General features: G+C 37.8%; 1 protein-coding gene across 1 annotated transcript in view; it reads right to left on the minus strand.

Moving 5' to 3' along the window:
• Positions 1 to 774: 774 nt before the first annotated feature.
• Positions 775 to 17,500, minus strand: part of LOC111345886 (E3 ubiquitin-protein ligase COP1) — a 20,748-nt gene continuing 4,022 nt past the window's right edge. Inside the window, exons 3-23 of the mRNA XM_022953179.2 lie at positions 17,082 to 17,179; positions 16,429 to 16,499; positions 16,176 to 16,239; positions 15,444 to 15,496; positions 14,839 to 14,907; positions 13,898 to 13,957; positions 13,461 to 13,550; positions 11,395 to 11,471; positions 10,694 to 10,869; positions 10,053 to 10,188; positions 9,704 to 9,764; positions 9,006 to 9,088; positions 8,075 to 8,183; positions 7,143 to 7,224; positions 6,414 to 6,530; positions 5,875 to 5,992; positions 5,302 to 5,426; positions 4,993 to 5,081; positions 4,142 to 4,201; positions 3,650 to 3,694; positions 775 to 3,243 (exon numbers count right to left, since the gene is read on the minus strand). Coding sequence (XP_022808914.1) covers positions 3,226 to 3,243; positions 3,650 to 3,694; positions 4,142 to 4,201; positions 4,993 to 5,081; positions 5,302 to 5,426; positions 5,875 to 5,992; positions 6,414 to 6,530; positions 7,143 to 7,224; positions 8,075 to 8,183; positions 9,006 to 9,088; positions 9,704 to 9,764; positions 10,053 to 10,188; positions 10,694 to 10,869; positions 11,395 to 11,471; positions 13,461 to 13,550; positions 13,898 to 13,957; positions 14,839 to 14,907; positions 15,444 to 15,496; positions 16,176 to 16,239; positions 16,429 to 16,499; positions 17,082 to 17,179 — 1,801 coding nt within the window. The 3' untranslated portion in view covers positions 775 to 3,225. The remainder of the gene's footprint in view (positions 3,244 to 3,649; positions 3,695 to 4,141; positions 4,202 to 4,992; positions 5,082 to 5,301; positions 5,427 to 5,874; positions 5,993 to 6,413; positions 6,531 to 7,142; positions 7,225 to 8,074; positions 8,184 to 9,005; positions 9,089 to 9,703; positions 9,765 to 10,052; positions 10,189 to 10,693; positions 10,870 to 11,394; positions 11,472 to 13,460; positions 13,551 to 13,897; positions 13,958 to 14,838; positions 14,908 to 15,443; positions 15,497 to 16,175; positions 16,240 to 16,428; positions 16,500 to 17,081; positions 17,180 to 17,500) is intronic.

The raw sequence follows: 17,500 nt of genomic DNA on the forward strand, positions 1-17,500 counted from the left end.
GGGATACTTGGGGGAGGGTGGGGGTGATAATTGCAGTCCCAAGTGAGTCACTTTTGTTTACGACTTTCATTTGTGATCTTTCATTTCTAATTCCTTATGTACCCCCTCAAATTCCTGAATATGTGCAATCACTCGAAAAGGCAGCCTTGTCGTGGTCATTCCAGTCATTCCAGTCATCTAATACCCTATCCAATGGCACATTTTCGCCAGTCTAGTATAATAGGCTCCTTCGTATTACTTGGAAATGTCCACCCTTTTCCCCAGGGTGTAAAAACTAGATTGGAACCCTAAGAAGAAAGAAGGGATTCTAGAGTCGATTGTGTAAGATTTAAAACGTCGGCCTTGATTTGACTCATGCGGTCATGCAAGTTTTGTTTTAACCAAGTATTGTTTTTCTTGAATTGTTAAACCTTGAACTGTTTAAAAATTATTTAAATTTTATTCTTGGTAATTAGTCCTCCTAGTATAGTTATGACTGTTTTAAGAGTATCACGATTAAAGATTAAAGATGCGGTGTTTACCCTGAAGCGATTATGGCCGGTAGAGGAAACCCTGTTTACTTGCCGCTGGGGGAGGGGTGCCAGGCACTCAGTATCCTAAATTTAGAGATTGGAAATGGAATCGTGATCAATTAAAAATCAAAAGTGGAAGCCCAGACTTACCTTGGGGTAGTTTTGCAACTAAGAGTGAAACCTGAGCAATATTTTAGAAGAAAATAAATCTAAACTCTAGTAAAAGAGGATACGCCGTTGAGATAATTCAAATGAACAAACATTCAGAGATATTTTTGCGCCACGAGGACGTCAATTTAATCTTGTACAACTGCAAAGCTTTGTTTCATTTTTATCTGCATCTTCTCACTTAAATGACGTTCAAACAACACTGTTCTAAAGAACAGGATTGCCACATACAAGGGATAGAGGAGATCAACTTGTCCGCGTTACGTAAGGATATGGCAGGTAACCTAAATGCAATAGTGCAATTCAATATCCTTTTCTCTCAATCATATACCGCCATGTTATATAACTCTTTCCACCCTAACATTAGTATAGAAATTCTCTATACTCTTCTCTATACATTTCCTTTGGTACTGACAAGGAGAATTTGTGAAACAATCAAAGCCTCTGCGGTCGATGTTCATTTTGTTCACTCTCATGATCTTAATGATTGATTCAGCAGCATTATTGAAAGGAGATATTAGATGCTGGTCACTTAAGGTGGCTCGTACCGGTTTTCATCTTTTTGATGGTTTGTAACTTTCAAAGAATACAACAGAAAGACTGACCAAGGCCAGTTGAACACTCTTACGGGGTTGAATTACATAATCATTGGTTATCCAAAAATAAGTGTCATTTCGTCACTAGCAGTTTCCATGGCAACGCTTTCAAGGCTTATTCAGACGCATTTTTTAGCTTGTGGCTTAAATAATTCGAAAACTAACCCGGTGACCCACTGATTTTTTTCAGTGATTGCTTTGGCACTTGAAAAGGAAAATGCACAAAGATTTTTAAAAAATTCTACGGAGCGGAATTTCAGAAAATCAACAAAAAGGGCAATTTCCACACCTCACAAATTTCCTTCCGTAGAATCTTCTAGTTTTTTTCTGATGATTCCTGTCGACGTTGTTATCATATTGGAACAATAAAAAGAAGGGGTCACCGGACTTGTTTTCATGCAATAGCTTTCGTGAGTTTAGCAATTTCCACGCGCGTTCTCGCGCATTTAAAAATCTGGATTCTATAAGATCGACACTTGCTTATGATCTGTTTTAGCTACCGCTGACAATTGCGTGTGCTCGCGCGAGCACCTACGATCTGATGTTTACAGACGTTTACTGCTAAGAAAATCATTAAACAACCTTCAAGGACAGCCTCCCGAGCTCATCTTAAAAATCCTACACATGACTTCTGGCTATATCATATTATTTTCCTTGAAGTTTCAAAGTCTTCTTCCACTTCAGGTAGATTATCCTTCACTTGAGTTCTTCTTTTTTCGCCGTCGCAAGATTTCATATCGGTTGAATATTTCTTTTAAATGTGAAGAGAAGCAACCTTTACTTCTCCAAAAATCGTCTTCCTTTTCTTATTTTCTATCTCCTGCATTCACAGTGGCCGCTCAACACATCAAATACATGCTCTTAGGTAAACTTCTCACAAAAGTAGAAAAAATTCCACGCGCCACCATCTTTGTTTTGAATTTTCATCTTTTGATCTCGCGCTTCTTTCGCACGTTTCTCTCGCGCGCGTCACGCAAGAGTGACCTGTTCCCCGCGCGAGGAAACTGGTACGAGCCACCTTAAAGTTCAAAGTGTAGAAGGAGTGGATCAGTTTTACTATAGGTAGTGCCGGCCGACATGTCGACCGACATATCGGTCGACAGTTGGTCGATAGTCGGTCGACAGGTCGGTCGACATGTCGGTCGATATGTCGACCGACTGCCGACCGACAGATGGAGTGTCGCGTCTCGGTGGAATATCGGTCAAGTGTCAGTGATCTATCGGCCGAGTGCCGGTAGTCTATCGGTCAAGTGTCTGAACTTTATCGGTAAATATAGTTTGAACGTCGCTCGCGTGGTTGTGTATTGTTGCAGTGTCGGTATTGAAAAATTTGATTTGAAGAAAAATTTGATTTGAAGGCATAAACTTTCAGGTAAAAGTGTCAGTTTAAGTGTCAGTGAAGTATCGGTGAAGCATCGGCCAAGTGTCGACCGAGTGTCGGCCAAGTGTCGACCGAGTGTCGGTCAAATATCGACCGACTGTCTACCGATATGTCGACCGACTGTCGGCCGAGATATATCGGTCGACATATCGACCGACTATTTTCCGACTATCGACCCACTATCGACCGACTGTCGACCGACATGTCGGTCGCCATGTCGGCCGACATTACTAAGAGTAACATTGATCCGAAGGAGTGATAGAAGTAAACGCCGTTTTCGGAGTCCGTTACAACAAAGGCACTTTCCGACTGTTAGGTAAAAAACGAGTCGTTTAGCAATGCAAAATAATCTTGATTTTTTTTCTCTTGGTTTTTTTTAGCATGAAGATATTTCTTACTATGACGTAAATAGCTTTGTAGCAAGCTGAATTCTAGTTTGTAAACTATTTTGTCTTAACTTTGTACATATATTTTTCACTTCAACTACGATATAACACTGGCTTCCAGCGCAACTGAGCTTCTGACTTGGCAAAATATATACAGAGCTACAACTTCTATGCAGTCAAACTCAAACCAGCTCAAGGACCTGTAAAACAAACAAACAACGCCACAAATGAGCCTTGAGATGCAACACTACAATTTACATGAAGTAATTACCCGAGAAAGAGAACAAAACTCCGCGTTCAATTGAAATTCTAGATACGAGCGCTCGTATCTAGAATTTTTGACACGGATCTTCTCCCAACGAGATAGAAACACTTGACAAAAAGCAGTTAATGTGATAAGAGTTGAAAGACTCGTCGACTAAAACTGTGATTCTCTCTAAGTATTAAATTTACAAGACGTTAAGCATTTCAAAGAGAGAATTACTGATCAAATCTAGTGTTCACCCATGGAGGGAAGTTCAGAAAAAGAAGAGTCGGGCTAAGAAAAGATAAACAACAAAAGAAAAACCGCCAAAGATTACAGCCAGTTAACAAATGCCATTGTACCTTTATCGTTCCTTGACTATTAGCAGCTACAACTACATTGGATCCCTGTTGAAACAAGCGAGAAAAAGGATTATTATTGATTGGTTGGTTTAGTGCACCGCCAGCCTCGTCTCTAGGTTTAGAAGAACTCATCGAGGCCGTGGGTCAATAACTATCCGTACTTATGCTGCATGACCGGATGAAGTGTAATTCAGTCTCTTGAAAAACTAAATCGGTAATTCTGCTGTTTATTTGCCAGATTGACTGTGCTCTCCAAAAAGTTTCAGTGATCCTTACAACGGTTCACTACTCTATTTGAAATCTTGCTCGTCAGAAGTCAACTCCTTCAACTGACCCTAGTCGAGAAAAACTTTTTCGATAGGTTTGTGCGAATTAACTTTCTACCCCTTTGCCTTTACATCTTGTCGTATTATATGTCCGTAGAATTTTGACTGGAAATAACCAGCTGGTAGTATTTACTCGGTCAGTATCTCGAGACAAAGATTCCCTTACGGTTCTCCAGCAAACTGCGCTCACAAATTCATTCGCATCGTCTTCTTTCTTATCTTTCTCCTACAAAACCGTAAAACAACGAAATACCTAAGCGGGCGAAGCAATGATCAACTGTACAATGGTAGTTACATTGGTCATGCGCGTCAAGGGTAATATCGGATCAATGTCCGTCAATATCTGAGCAACTTCCCACTTACCCCTCCTATAACCCAGCAACAGTCAACTGACGATAAGTTCAAGTTTATGTTGCGTTAGGGGAGGGGTAGGTGCGCAATAGCTCAGAAGCTGACGTGGATCCGTAAACTCAGTTGATTCGCTAGTTGCCTTCTCTCCCAGGGCGAATGGATGACCTGGACTCGGCCTTTGAAGCGAATTTCGAGTGTCCTAAACCCAAACAACCAAACTTGCGAATCAACACAAAATATGACTAGGAACCAATGAGAAGTCAAATCTACAATACCTAACAGCCACGAAGGGCGGGAAAACGCAGGGAGCAAATCGTTATTCGTCTCAGTTGTACATATGATTAGCTAAGAGGGTGGCACGTGTTTTCTGGACAAATCACAGAGTAATTTTAATATATCAACAAAGTCGAAATGGTAAATTGGCCACCGTTACGAATATAAAAGCTGACGTTTCGAGCGTTAGCCCTTTGTCGGACCGAATGTCACAAAAAATGTCACAAGGGTGACATTTTTGCGTTTTTCATGATCAGAGGGGAAAAGCGCAAAGCAAGTCCGAGGAGGAGCCCCAAGAGCGAGTCGCAAACTCCTTCCTCGGATGCGATCTGCTCAAATTTATTTCGTATTTATTTGTTTTTTCTTTTTTCAATTAAGCGAATTGCGACTTACCAGAACACTCCTCACTGTATCAAACTTGAATGTTAGCAGCTGTTTGGAAAGTCCTTTGTAATACAAGTACAGCGAGTTGTTTTCACTCCCTTCGGCAAAAAGGAAAACGTTTCCGGTTAATTTTGGATATCGGCGTTCATTGAAATCGTAATATAAACTAAAGCTCATTCCTGGGCACTGATCAGTGATGACTTCACAGATGCTGATCAGAAATTTGGAAGGAGACTAAGATAAAACAGTGAGATCCTCAAGGCTTGAGGATCCATCAAATCATCTTTTTTTTCAAACAAGATAAACTGGCTAGCTTACCACAGGCAATGTAATCTCCGTTGGAAGCCAGCCCAACAAAGTTCTTTTCATTAATATGACCTTTAAAGGTTCGAAGACAATGCGGCTTGCTGATATTCCAGAGTTTTAATTGACTGTCTGTGGATCTAACAATAAATAAATAAACAATAAATAAATAAATAAATAAATAAACAATATATAAATAAACAAGAAATAAATAAACAATAAATAAATAAATAAACAATTGTAAATAATGTAAAAATGATAATGAGATAACTTAGATCAAAACCGGCAAGGAGAGACAGAAACGAGCTGCCAGTAAAAAAGCTTATTTATGCAACCAAAAAATCAAACTCCATGGTAAGAAACTGGGAAGAAGAACACTACTGTTATAATTACAAATTTCGATAACCTGAACGGAAGCTGTCGCCTCTAAGTGAGTAGTTGTTTTTCGGTCTGATGTTCTAAGGCTGGCTCGTGAAGATGGATACGTCCGCATGCATGATGTTGTTAGCCTTAACTTCACATTCACTATTATGGTTTAAGCTTTCACCGATATCTTGTACGAGATAAGTCACGAGAAACCAGACTTACGCAGAGACAATTTCTTCTGTGTTGATAAATTTTGTATATGATACAGCCTTCCTGTGGCCTTTGAAGACTGTTATTGGCTTGGTCGTGTTTCGTAAATCATAATAATGGACACAGTGATCTGTGAAGAGAAAACTCAAAGGTTATGAAGGGAATATCGGAATATCTAGCATGACTACCATCAAGAGTAAGTCTGCTTATCTTGTTTGCACTTAAGGAATTGATCCAGTAAAATGTTGCGTTCTACTTGTTCTGAACTTCGGTGCGCCTTTTATTCTTAGCAAGTTTTATCTGTTGGTGGTAGAAATGGGATGGGAAGTTGAGGCTTTTTAAAAGCTATCAATCTGAATTTGAGCCTAATGAAAAATTTTGAGCATAATTTTCGGCATGATGTTACGTTTTCAGGAGATGCTGCCCGAAAGTATAGCTCTCAAAATTTTCGAGCGTAACCTATCTGACCCTGCTGCAAGGTACCTTATGAAGGTAGCCAAACCTCTAAGGAAAAAGCTACCGTACAGACGTGCACTGTACACATCACATACCTGCAGAACCAAAGGATAAGTGACATCTACTTTCTGGGTTGAATTTTACACAACACACATTGGCTTTGGCCTCTAAACAAGCCACAGAGTGTTCCATGTCTGTAGACCACAATTTAACTAAAACGGAAACCAAAGATAACAGAACAGTAAAAAGAAACGAAAATTAAAAAAAAAAAAACATTTTTATAATAAATAAATAATAAATAAATCGATTATTAATGCAATCGAGATCGGTGTCAGTATGTGAGCAACTGCACACCCACCCCTCCCTAAACCCAACATTAACCCTAACTTATTATTAGTCGACTACTGTTGGGTTAGGGGAGGGGTGGGTGCGCACTTGCTTAGACACTGACATTGATCCTTCGATTCTTTGCTCATTTGTGTACCCCATATTAAATGCCGACTTTTTTCCAAGTAAAACAGGGAACATAAGAAAATTCTTCTCCCCCGAAATAAAAGGGTGGCCAATCTAATCTGCGCTTTGAATTGGCCCTATTTGCTAACCATCGATGAGGATTAGTATCGATTTATTAGTTCCTAATACTGAGTTTCACGCCTTTGTTCAATAACTGTAGCGATATGCCCTTAGGCTGTGCTGAGGTTTCTTGAAATTCTTGGGGGTAAGCTCTGACGGTAAGCTTTTCGGACATTTTACTGCCTTAAATTCAAAGTTGATATGGCACTCAGAGTTTCTTCGACTAAGGACTACTCTGCTGGACTGGTTACCTTTGGCATCATCAGAACCTGAAGCCAAAAGTTTGGGATCAACGTGATTGAAATCCACACTCCAACATCTCTTTTCATGTTCCTACAAACGACAAGAAGGGGCCTAAAAGTTAACACTTTACAACAACAGCAACCTTTATTTATTCTAATTTCTAATGATTATTTTACCAAATTGGACATACCCAGAGGTAGCTAGCTAATCTAGGTGGGTCATGTCTTAACTAAGAAAAAATGTTGGTATACAAGTTTACAGAAATCAGGAAATTAATTAGAGAGTAAGTATACAGGTTTATACCCGAACATCAGTACACCTATTCTCCATTCTGTTCTCTATTCATTTTCTAAGGTGCTGTCAAGGAGAATTTGTTTCAAAATCCAAACCATCTTTAGTTGGTGATCATTTCCTTTATTCTCGTGACCCTGATGTGTGATTCAGGGGTGATATTGTTAGGAGAATTCGGATGCTAGTCACTCGTAGGAGTTAAACCGTTAATGCTAGTAAGTATGAACTGTTGGGACTTATTTTTAAGGTTGAAACAAACATGAGTGATTTCAGCCTTGAAAATTAATACTGTAAATTAAGTATAATTTTGCAAAACTGTATATATACCTTGGCTGTTGTTCAGATTTAAACTCATCTCAATGTCTATAATTTCAAAACACTATCCCAGAAGCACTCACAACGATAAGAAATAAAGACAGCCTCGCGTACACAGATGGACTTGTTCCACGGAAGTTGGGGATAACGTGGGGGGAGGGGTGCAATGGGGCAATAATTGAGAATGGAGATGTAAAACCCACTGGACCCTTTCCGGGACAGAGCACTGTCGCTTCAATTTCTTGAAGAGGGGGGAGGGTGGGTGGTGGTGGTGGTGGTGGTGGTGGTGGAAGGGAGGTTTTGTCACATTTGCACAAAGCCATGAAAGGGGTACCTGAAAAGACCTCGTCTTTGAACCAGTGAAAGCATCCCACAGAGTCACGGTGCCTTCATAATCACTGCTGGCAAGTAAACCTTTGTGATACGAGCTCCAACAGATCGAACTGTGAAACAGGCAAACAGAAAAAATGTAAATTAAACTTCTTGAAAAACAAAGCAGCCAAATGTTTGCTAGTTTGCTCCGACGCCCGTACCAAAGTCCAGAAAAGAAAAAAAAAAAAATACAGACACAAAACCAAGAGGAATCAAAACTACTTTACACATATTTTTCAGTTCTTAACTCCAATGGCAGATACATGACTGTACTTCACCTATACCCAACAACAACAACAACAACAACAACAACAACAACAACAACAACAACAACATGTACTTTGTTCACGGTTATCAGTGGTCCTACCAATGTCAAATCATTTAAACCAAACCCCTGACTATTCCAGAAGTTTAGTCCAATTGATCTCCACACAGGTACCTAGATTGCCACAGTTAGTATTACCCCAACCACAAGCACTGACATGGTTAAGATATGACAATGTTTTGCTGGAAAATTTTCCTCGTGTCAGAATTGTAAGCACACTCTTGAGTACACGTAGTTAACCCTTTACACCATAACATCAGTATGCATGTTCTCCATACTGTTCTCTATACATTCCCTAAGGTGCTGAAAAGGAGAATTTTATTTAACCCTGTATACCTTACTATAACATCAGTATGCATATTCTCCATACTGCTCTCTATACATTCCCTAAGGTGCTGACAAGGAGAATTTGTTTAACAATCAAGAGCTTGTTCAGTTGGTGATCATTTCCTTTATTCTCCTGACCTAAACGTGTGATTCAGGGGGGATTCTGTAGGGAGAAATTAGATGGTTGTCACTCTTAGGGGTCTATAGGTGTTGTGTATTAACTTCAGATTCTTCACCTCACCTGATTTTGGAATTGCACACCATTTCATTCACAGGACAATGAATATCAACTACATCTCTTATCACCATTCCATACTCAAACACCTGATGTACCAAAAGGAGAAGATAAAAAAAAAGGTTTGATAGATAAGCTGTACCAGTCACTATACGAGGTGTCACATTTTGTGAAGGTAAAACTTGCTAATGAGATTTCAGTAAGTGGTGTGATTTGTTAGCAAAAGGAAGAGGGATTCAGAGAAAATAGAGCAAGGGCATCTATCAGACAGCATACTCAATGGTCAGACATGATAAAGTAATACTGAGCTCTTATTTGCTGCCTGAGCATACAAGATAATCTCAACTTGGACTTCTAAAGATTGCCACTTTGATCGCACCAAAAAAACCCCTTAAAAACCCAAAGCTTAACGCTTGAACTTCTGGGAAAGTTTTTTTGTTTTGTGGAAAAATTTTTTTAAAGAGACCCGAGTCTGGAGTCCAGAGTCATTCTCCTGTGTGGAAAGGTGGCATTGTGAGGGTTGTGTATCTCATACAAGAACAAAATATGACTGAATACAAAGATCCCTCTGAATGGCTGACTGCAAAAGATATGACTTCAAAGGAGAGAGATAATAAAGGAAAGATTCCTTGCTAAAGAGACTACTGTATTTCTGAAATTTTAACTATAATAAGCCAGAAATAAAATAAAATTTAAAGAAGTACCTTGATTTTCTTTGTAACACCAGCAATGGCAAAGTAGTCAAAATCACGGTCAAATTCAATACTGTATGTTTGTGGAGAAAAGCAAATTATTGATGGTTATATTGAATATACTGTTACATAATGTATATTTTAACTATGGATGATTTCAGGAAAAATGGAAGGGCAGTTAAAAAGTAACAACAAATCAAATCAGAATTTCATACTAAAATAGTAACTATAATCTTTAAATGGTGACATTTCAAAATGTCTAGTTTCTAACATCTGGAATGAGAAGACTGCAGTTGCCGATGGAGGTGCCCTCCATGTTTTAACATCATTTGCCAGAAAAAAAATGTTTCAGGGTACAAACCTTGATACAATGCTTGAGCTACTGTAGATGTCAGTGGCATAACTAAGTGTTGCCAGGCAACGAAAACCACTGAACTTTGTAAACTTGGCAAGACTTTCTGTGAAATAATCCAACGCATCTGAGGTTCCTGCATCACCTGGAAACATTCAGAAATTCAATACCAGCAGTATAGTCACATCAACTAGGACACGGTGTAATACAACTGAGAAAGAATTGCAATTCATAGATGTATGTGCTTGTGTGGATAGGAATGGTGAAAGAGGAAGTTAAGTCTCCTAAAAGATCAAGCCAAGTAGAACACAACCTCCAAGCTAGTCTTGGTGCCTGCTACATGGCAAAAGTAGGAGTAAATATTTTGCTACTTTTCCCCTTGGATGGGATGTCAAGAAATCATGGATAACCCATCATTCCAAGCAATTTCTCAGATTTCCTTGACAGGTTTTTGGTCCCAAAAAATATTCTTAGATGAAGAGAGGTACTGTAAGAGTAATTAAAAGTAGTTTGCCCAAGAACAGAACACATTGACCCGTTCTTAGCTAAAGATCGAGCCTCTCTGACTGGAGTTCAGAGTGCTTGCCTCTATACCCCAAGGTATGGTATGTGGCAGTAAACACAAGTACATCAAACTTCACTTTTCTCACTTGGTAAGTCTCCCTGCCTGATGGAAAAGTAGCATCTTTCTAGATCATCAAAGTGCTGGTGAATTCTTTTCCTTCTTGATGCAAGACTGGTGCTACACCAAAGATGTTTTGCTCCATGCTGGCTTCCATTAAACCCATCTTGAGCCCCCTCTGTTTGATCGCATGATTCATCATGACTGCAAGTGGACAAGGATTGCATTACTTTACAGACAATATTATGTGTGGTTCAATTTTCTTCTTGATTGCAAAAAATGTCAAAAACATTTGTTTTGAGAGTATTACTAATATCATAACGAGTCTAAGACACAGATATAATTATCAAACTTGCTTGAAAAATTTAAAAGCAGGAAAAAGTTTACCCTCAACAAATAAATTTAACATTAAGAAATGTTACTGCAACTACCAATCACATGCAAATTCTGAGGTTCAGAGATAAACTGGTGAGTTTGTTTTCAGCTTTACTCAGTCATTTTTGTAACAGCAAATTAAGGGAGGGACAAGAAAAATGAATTCAGATCATTTCATCAATGCCCAAGACCTTTTTAGACCTATGAATAAAGTGCATCTGTTTTTCAAGAGTTCCATGCATGATTAACAGCATCTTTTCAATGATACTTATACAGATTTACAGGTTCATTGTTATGGAAAACTACAATGAAACAATCAGTCAATAATTAAGAACCCTATAAATAGTTTGTTACCTTGTTGATGGTTCCATGTCTGACCCCACTGCCACTGGGGCATTTTTAGCTGTGGGTGTGGTAGGTACAGCATGATCCTAGAGGAAATAAACAATTTATTCAGACAAATTCTACTCCTACATATCCACTGGGTTTTTTCAGGTTGTTCTTGTCCTGAGTGAAGTATGTTATCACTGTTTCACCTATAGATACTGCTTTTAAATAAGGATCAGTTAACATTCCCCTGAGTATAACATACTGTAGAGTAAATGCAATGTTAGTATTGTTGGTGATGTTTAGTATTGCAGGTAAAGTTACGTTTATAATATTACGTTGCATTATTAGAGTAAAATTTTTGTTGTAATGGTAAACATTGTAGGCAGTGCTAGTTTTTGATTTGGTAAAGTTATTTTTTTTGGTAAAAAACATAAGAAAGTAAAACTTGTCAGTTAAGTTAGTATTATAAGCTGGGCTGGGGGAATTATGCGCCAATGCAAAAGCGCATAATTTTAGCTCAGACGCATAATTTGCATAATCCTGTAAAAAGTGCATAATTTCCACATAATTCTCTATATTTCCAAAAAAATATGTCCTAAAAGATAAATTTTCTAGCCTGTGTACAGTCGCCCCATCCCCTCAAAAAAATCAGGGAGGGACCATCTGTGATTTACCGTTGCTAATCGTGTATGGGAATAACTTTGCATAAATTAAAAAACTGGTTTCCGCCGACCAAAATTTTCGTGGTGTCTCAACTCATTCCGATTTTCAAAATGGCCGTCAATGCGACAACTTTTCATCGACCAAATGAGAGTGTTTGCGACGTTTTTAAAATTGCTTCACTCTATACCGAGCAAGAAAAATGTCTTCAAGCCCTTTTTGAAGGAAAAGACGTGTATGTAAGTCTTCCCACTGGATATGGGAAATCATTAATCTTGTGGGGAATTAGTGAGGGGTCCACACTGTCACACAGTTCTCTTCCAGAATTTATTTTCAAAAGGCAGACAGAACAATATTATGCAAGGTCTCTGACTGACCAAAAAAACTACTCACACTGGTTTTCTTATCTCATGAACACACCTCGATCAAAACGTATGTTGATTGGCTATAAAGTCCTTCCCAACAGAGATAAACAAACTGATTTATCGGAGCAGATAGATCGTGACACTTGATTTCTGGCAGATAATTTTGAATCGTTACAATACTAATTATCCTGTTTCCGACAATCTTTTATGCAGCCCCAATCGTCGCCGATGAGCTGTTCTCGCGTCCAGGTGGCAGTAGTAAAATAATTGTGATTTCACCGCTTCAAACATGATGGCTGGACAAGGAGTAGGATTCACTTTCATGGGTGGCAGGAAAACGGAAGAAGAAGATTTCAAGCTGATAGTCTTTGGAATCATAGAGTTCACAACACAAAGATTCGTTAGAAGAGCCCTTTGTCTCTTTAAAGTTGACAGGCAATTTCTGCAAATGTAAGCGGAATCTATAGACACTTTAAACTCCAGTGACAGCAACTCCTCCCAGACGTTAAAACTCGAGCTGGGTTAGTCAACGAGATTTTTATCTGAATTCTGAATGTTTTTCCCACAAAGAACACACAAACTCATCACTAATTCGCACACATGTTATTGTGAGAGCAATGTGTACTTTGAGAGAAGGCTTCACATTTCAAAGGTCAATTCCCCGCGAAATTGATAACCAATTGAAACCCGTGGTTCACATGATGTAATGATCTATGAGTAACAGCCAATGAGATCATTTTCCGCACATTCCGGGAAAAATCACATGGTCCCCATACACGATTAGCAACGGTAAATCACAGACGCTCCCTCCCCGATTTTTTTGAGGGGATGGGGCGGCTGTACACAGGCTAATATTCAAATGATAATCATCCACACCGAAAATACAATTTTTGCACAATACACAAGTTTTAATTAATTACTTCAAATTTGAAAAGTTCAAGTGTGTATATTGTGGCAGCTTTCTAAAGTTTGCAAATACCTTTTATTCTTTAGCAAAAAACCTGACCCTTCTTTTTGATATTTGCATCATCATGGTAACTGTTGGTGAAAATAGAAACTACATACCACTTCACCAGCCATAAGTCTTTCAGCTCCAGGGAGGAGGGTTAATGGAGCTGGTATTGAGTATTGCCGGTTGTGACTTGCTATCATTTCCTGAAAGGTCATAGAGTAATTGTTATAACCCTATCAACACCAATCCATTGATATCAACTCACTTATATCAGTAAATTTCTTGTCTTTAGCTTCACCAAACCTCTTGCATTTATACAGCAGTTGTACTTTAGGCGAATAATTGAAAAAAAAAAAAAAAAAAAAAGAAACACAAACAATGTTTGCAACTTCAAGTAGATTCTTGGCCCCCTCCCTCCAATACAGTTTTCCCCACAAACCTGTTACAACTTGTTCAACCTGTTTTGAATGACAGACCTGAACTAAGAGGTGCACTTAGACTGTGTGCTGTACCTTATGCAAGAAGTGAGCTGGACTCGCGTTTCTCTTACCGAAACTCTCTTCATGTCTTCATCAATTAGTTTGACTTCTCGGGTAAGCTGATCAAGTTGCTATTATTTCAAAGGGAAAAATACAAAAACACAATTAGGATGGGTTGAATTTTGTCTTACAGGACTTAGATGTACAAAACTAAATATTTCAACCTCTGAATGATCTTGACCCTTTCACTCCCAAGATCACATTTAGTAATTCTCCTTACTGTCTACCAAACAATGATGATGATGATGATCTTAGTGGGGAAAAATTTGTTATCGGATTGTTATTGAATTGTTATTGGATCCATTAACAATCCTGTTATTGATGTTTTTCTTTATTCTCATCACTAACTGTTTACTTATTTATTACCTCCATTTTGAAATCACTGGTGGTCCCTGTAATCTGATTGGCTCTAATTGGTGTGATTTATTCAAGAATCGCACCATTTTTTGCTCTAAATCGCATCATTTTACGCTTGACTGAGTTTTTGACACATGTCGTCAAAGTCTTTCTGCTTTACATACAAAATAAGATGTAAAAGCATTTCCGGTTCCACTTTTTATTTAAAAACTGGCTCAGTACTGCATCAATAAAATATTTGAATCGACCAAGTCCTGTATTTGGGTGATTTCAAAAGGGATGCAATAAAGTGGTATTTGAACCTCGTGTCGTGCAATTTTGGTTTGAAATCATACTTGTGATTTCAAAATCAAACTCGTACTGCGCACTTGTTTGATTTTGAAATCACACGTGGGATTTCAGCCCAAATTGCACTCCACTCAGTTCAATTACCATTATATATTATTATAATACTGATATTGTAAAGAGAAAAGTTGTCTTGGTCACTCATGGGAGTTAAAAGGAGTTAAAGGTCACAATTTTTTTTTTGTACAAACAATGCAATTGAATTCTCTGAGTAACATGTTCATGTAATGTACCGGTAAATAAACCATACCTCTTGCTTGTGTCTCTTCACTTGTGAGAGGAAATCTTTGAGTAACTCATGTTGTATGGCTTGGCTATCCTAATAAAACAATTCAACAAAAGTAACCTCAGTGCAATTAGCATTTTGTAAAAATCTGCATTACATTATCACAAAAAGGCATCCTCATTTTGGTCAGGTGGCTTTAGAAGGCCCCCTACTGGGGGGAAGGAAGGGGCAAGAGAGAGGGTGTGAGGAAATTCTGTCTATGGTGGGTCTTCCAAATTGGCACGTCCCCTAACATAAACTTCCATCCTCTCTGCCAAAATCTCAAATTGGTACATTTTCCTCAAATAAACATCTCCTTCCTTCCTTTTTACAAAGAAGCCTGAGGCTTCATATGATATAAACTATTGACAAAAGACAACCAATATTCAACCAGCTTTGCATATTTACACCATCCCTTTTTGTACTCCAATTAAATCTCAGAAAGAGATTTATAAGTCAAGTACCAACTGTGCCACTGATCCGACTGATGAGGTAGAGTGTCCTGTTCAAATAGGACTTCCTTTTACTTCCTCCTTTTTCTATAAGCGTCAGGATTGCTAATTCCAGAATTTTGATTAGTTTGCACTTACGGCTTCCAGCATTTGTTTCTTCAGTGTTAAAACTTCCAACAAATAATTGACATCTGCAACAGGAAAGGTAACAATATTCTTGGCAAGGCATCTTCACATTACAATGTTATTAATTTAAAATCACTTGATACTCAAAGCAAATTTTTTATTCGTGAATGCAAATAAAAAGAAAAAGATCCCTTATTAAATATATCCTAAGTCAAAGTTGAAATAATCTATAACACAGACTGACAAATAGCATCAAAATAGAATAAGAGGGCAAAACATGGGAAAAACTTTTATTTTGTGTTTGCGATTAGTTTTAACCTATGAGGTCATTTCATAAACCCATATTACCTGTAGTGTTGTTTTTATTCATTTAATTATCAAATTTTAATTTAGTACAATTTCAGAGCTGAGTAAAGAGTTTCCAGCAATCTGATTGGTCAAGCAGTTCCTCATATGACACTATATGAACCGCTCCATGCGGTTTATATAAAATGTTAAAATAAAATGTTAATAAACGATATTTTAATATTGTAATATTGTTATTATTCTGGGTATGGCTATGCGGAATTGTTTTATATCATATATTCTGGATTTTTTTCTCTTTTTTGGAAATTGTTAAGTATCAGATTTAATTTGTGTAATAATTATATAATGGAAAATAATAAAAACCCTTAAATACAAAGCTTAAAGAAGGAAAAAATAAACCCAAAAATGCCCTAAACAGAATTCCACAAGAAATTTTACCTGCTAAGTCCCATTCATGATCTCCTGCTAAAAGTTCCTGCAGTGCACTTCCTGCCTCATGTAGCTGTGTAAATAAACAAATTCAGCAAACAGGTAATGAGAATACTCACACTTGTCAAGTAGATCTAACACCAAATTCTCCTAACTAATTTAAAAGAATCTGTGTTGCAGCTAGAGGAGAGAATAAACAATCAGATCTTAAGAGCTGTCAGTTCAACCTCCCAAATATCCCCCAATAACCAAAAATCCTCACCTGAGACTCCAGAACCATTTTGCTTTTCTTTTGTCCCGTTCTTTCTTTAACTTTTTGTACCAATTCGTTCACTAAGATTAATGGATTAAAAAAGGTACATGCACCTCTCCAAAACAAACAAATAAAACAAACGAGTGCTACCACAATAAGGGAAAAAATTCCTTCCAGCATACATAATGGCAGAACGACCACTTAGTACAGGTTCCACAGAATTGGGGTCAAAGATGACGATAAAATGCCATTTTAAGCCATAACTGACCACTTAATTATACAATTTATTCAAAATCATGCTCAAAATGCATTGTATCTAAGTTACTAAACAACATAAAAAAAATGGTGGTCAAGTTACACAGCAGAATCACTATATACAATTATCTAACAGCTGGACCACCAGGTCATTAACTAGCAAATGACTTGTATGATGTTTGTGCATAATAATTGTCCTAGCATTACCAAGAAGACAGATAATTTGCAATGCATAACAAACATTTGAACTCAAAGTGTTAAGAATAAATTGAGTGGCTCCAATTTAGGGGAAAAAAGTCAGGACTTGACAACTAACCCTTTAGTTTAGGGAAGAGGGTGACAGCTTAATATGGTACAAATTAAAATAATTTTGATTGTATTAACTCTACTTTTCTGAAAATACTCACATAGAAAGTTAGGAAAGATTTGATCAGGCTTGTCTATGATGTAATTACATTTGGGGCAACGATTGCTTTCTTCCAGACTCCTTGTGATGCACTGATAACTAAAGGGAAAAAGAAAAATGAGGGCAGCCTTGCAAAAAATGTTATCATGTTCTGCTATCAACTAGGGCTAGCACTGCAGCTAATATTAGTTCAAAATAGTAAAAAGACAATTAATTGATCAGATTCTAGGGGTTGGAAATGGTTCTTTAAAACTTACAAAGAATAATAAAATTAGCAATGCACAAACACTGTTGCCACTTCAATGAAACAAACCAATTTTAGAACATAGCTAGCAGAGTCACGCAATCAAATTCATTATACATAAGCGTGCTCAAAATCCCAATAGTGCACGCTGATAGCGTCAGCAAATCCAACTTCGC

Source organism: Stylophora pistillata, chromosome 4 (assembly GCF_964205215.1).
Source record: "Stylophora pistillata chromosome 4, jaStyPist1.2, whole genome shotgun sequence".
Lineage (NCBI taxonomy): Eukaryota > Metazoa > Cnidaria > Anthozoa > Scleractinia > Pocilloporidae > Stylophora > Stylophora pistillata.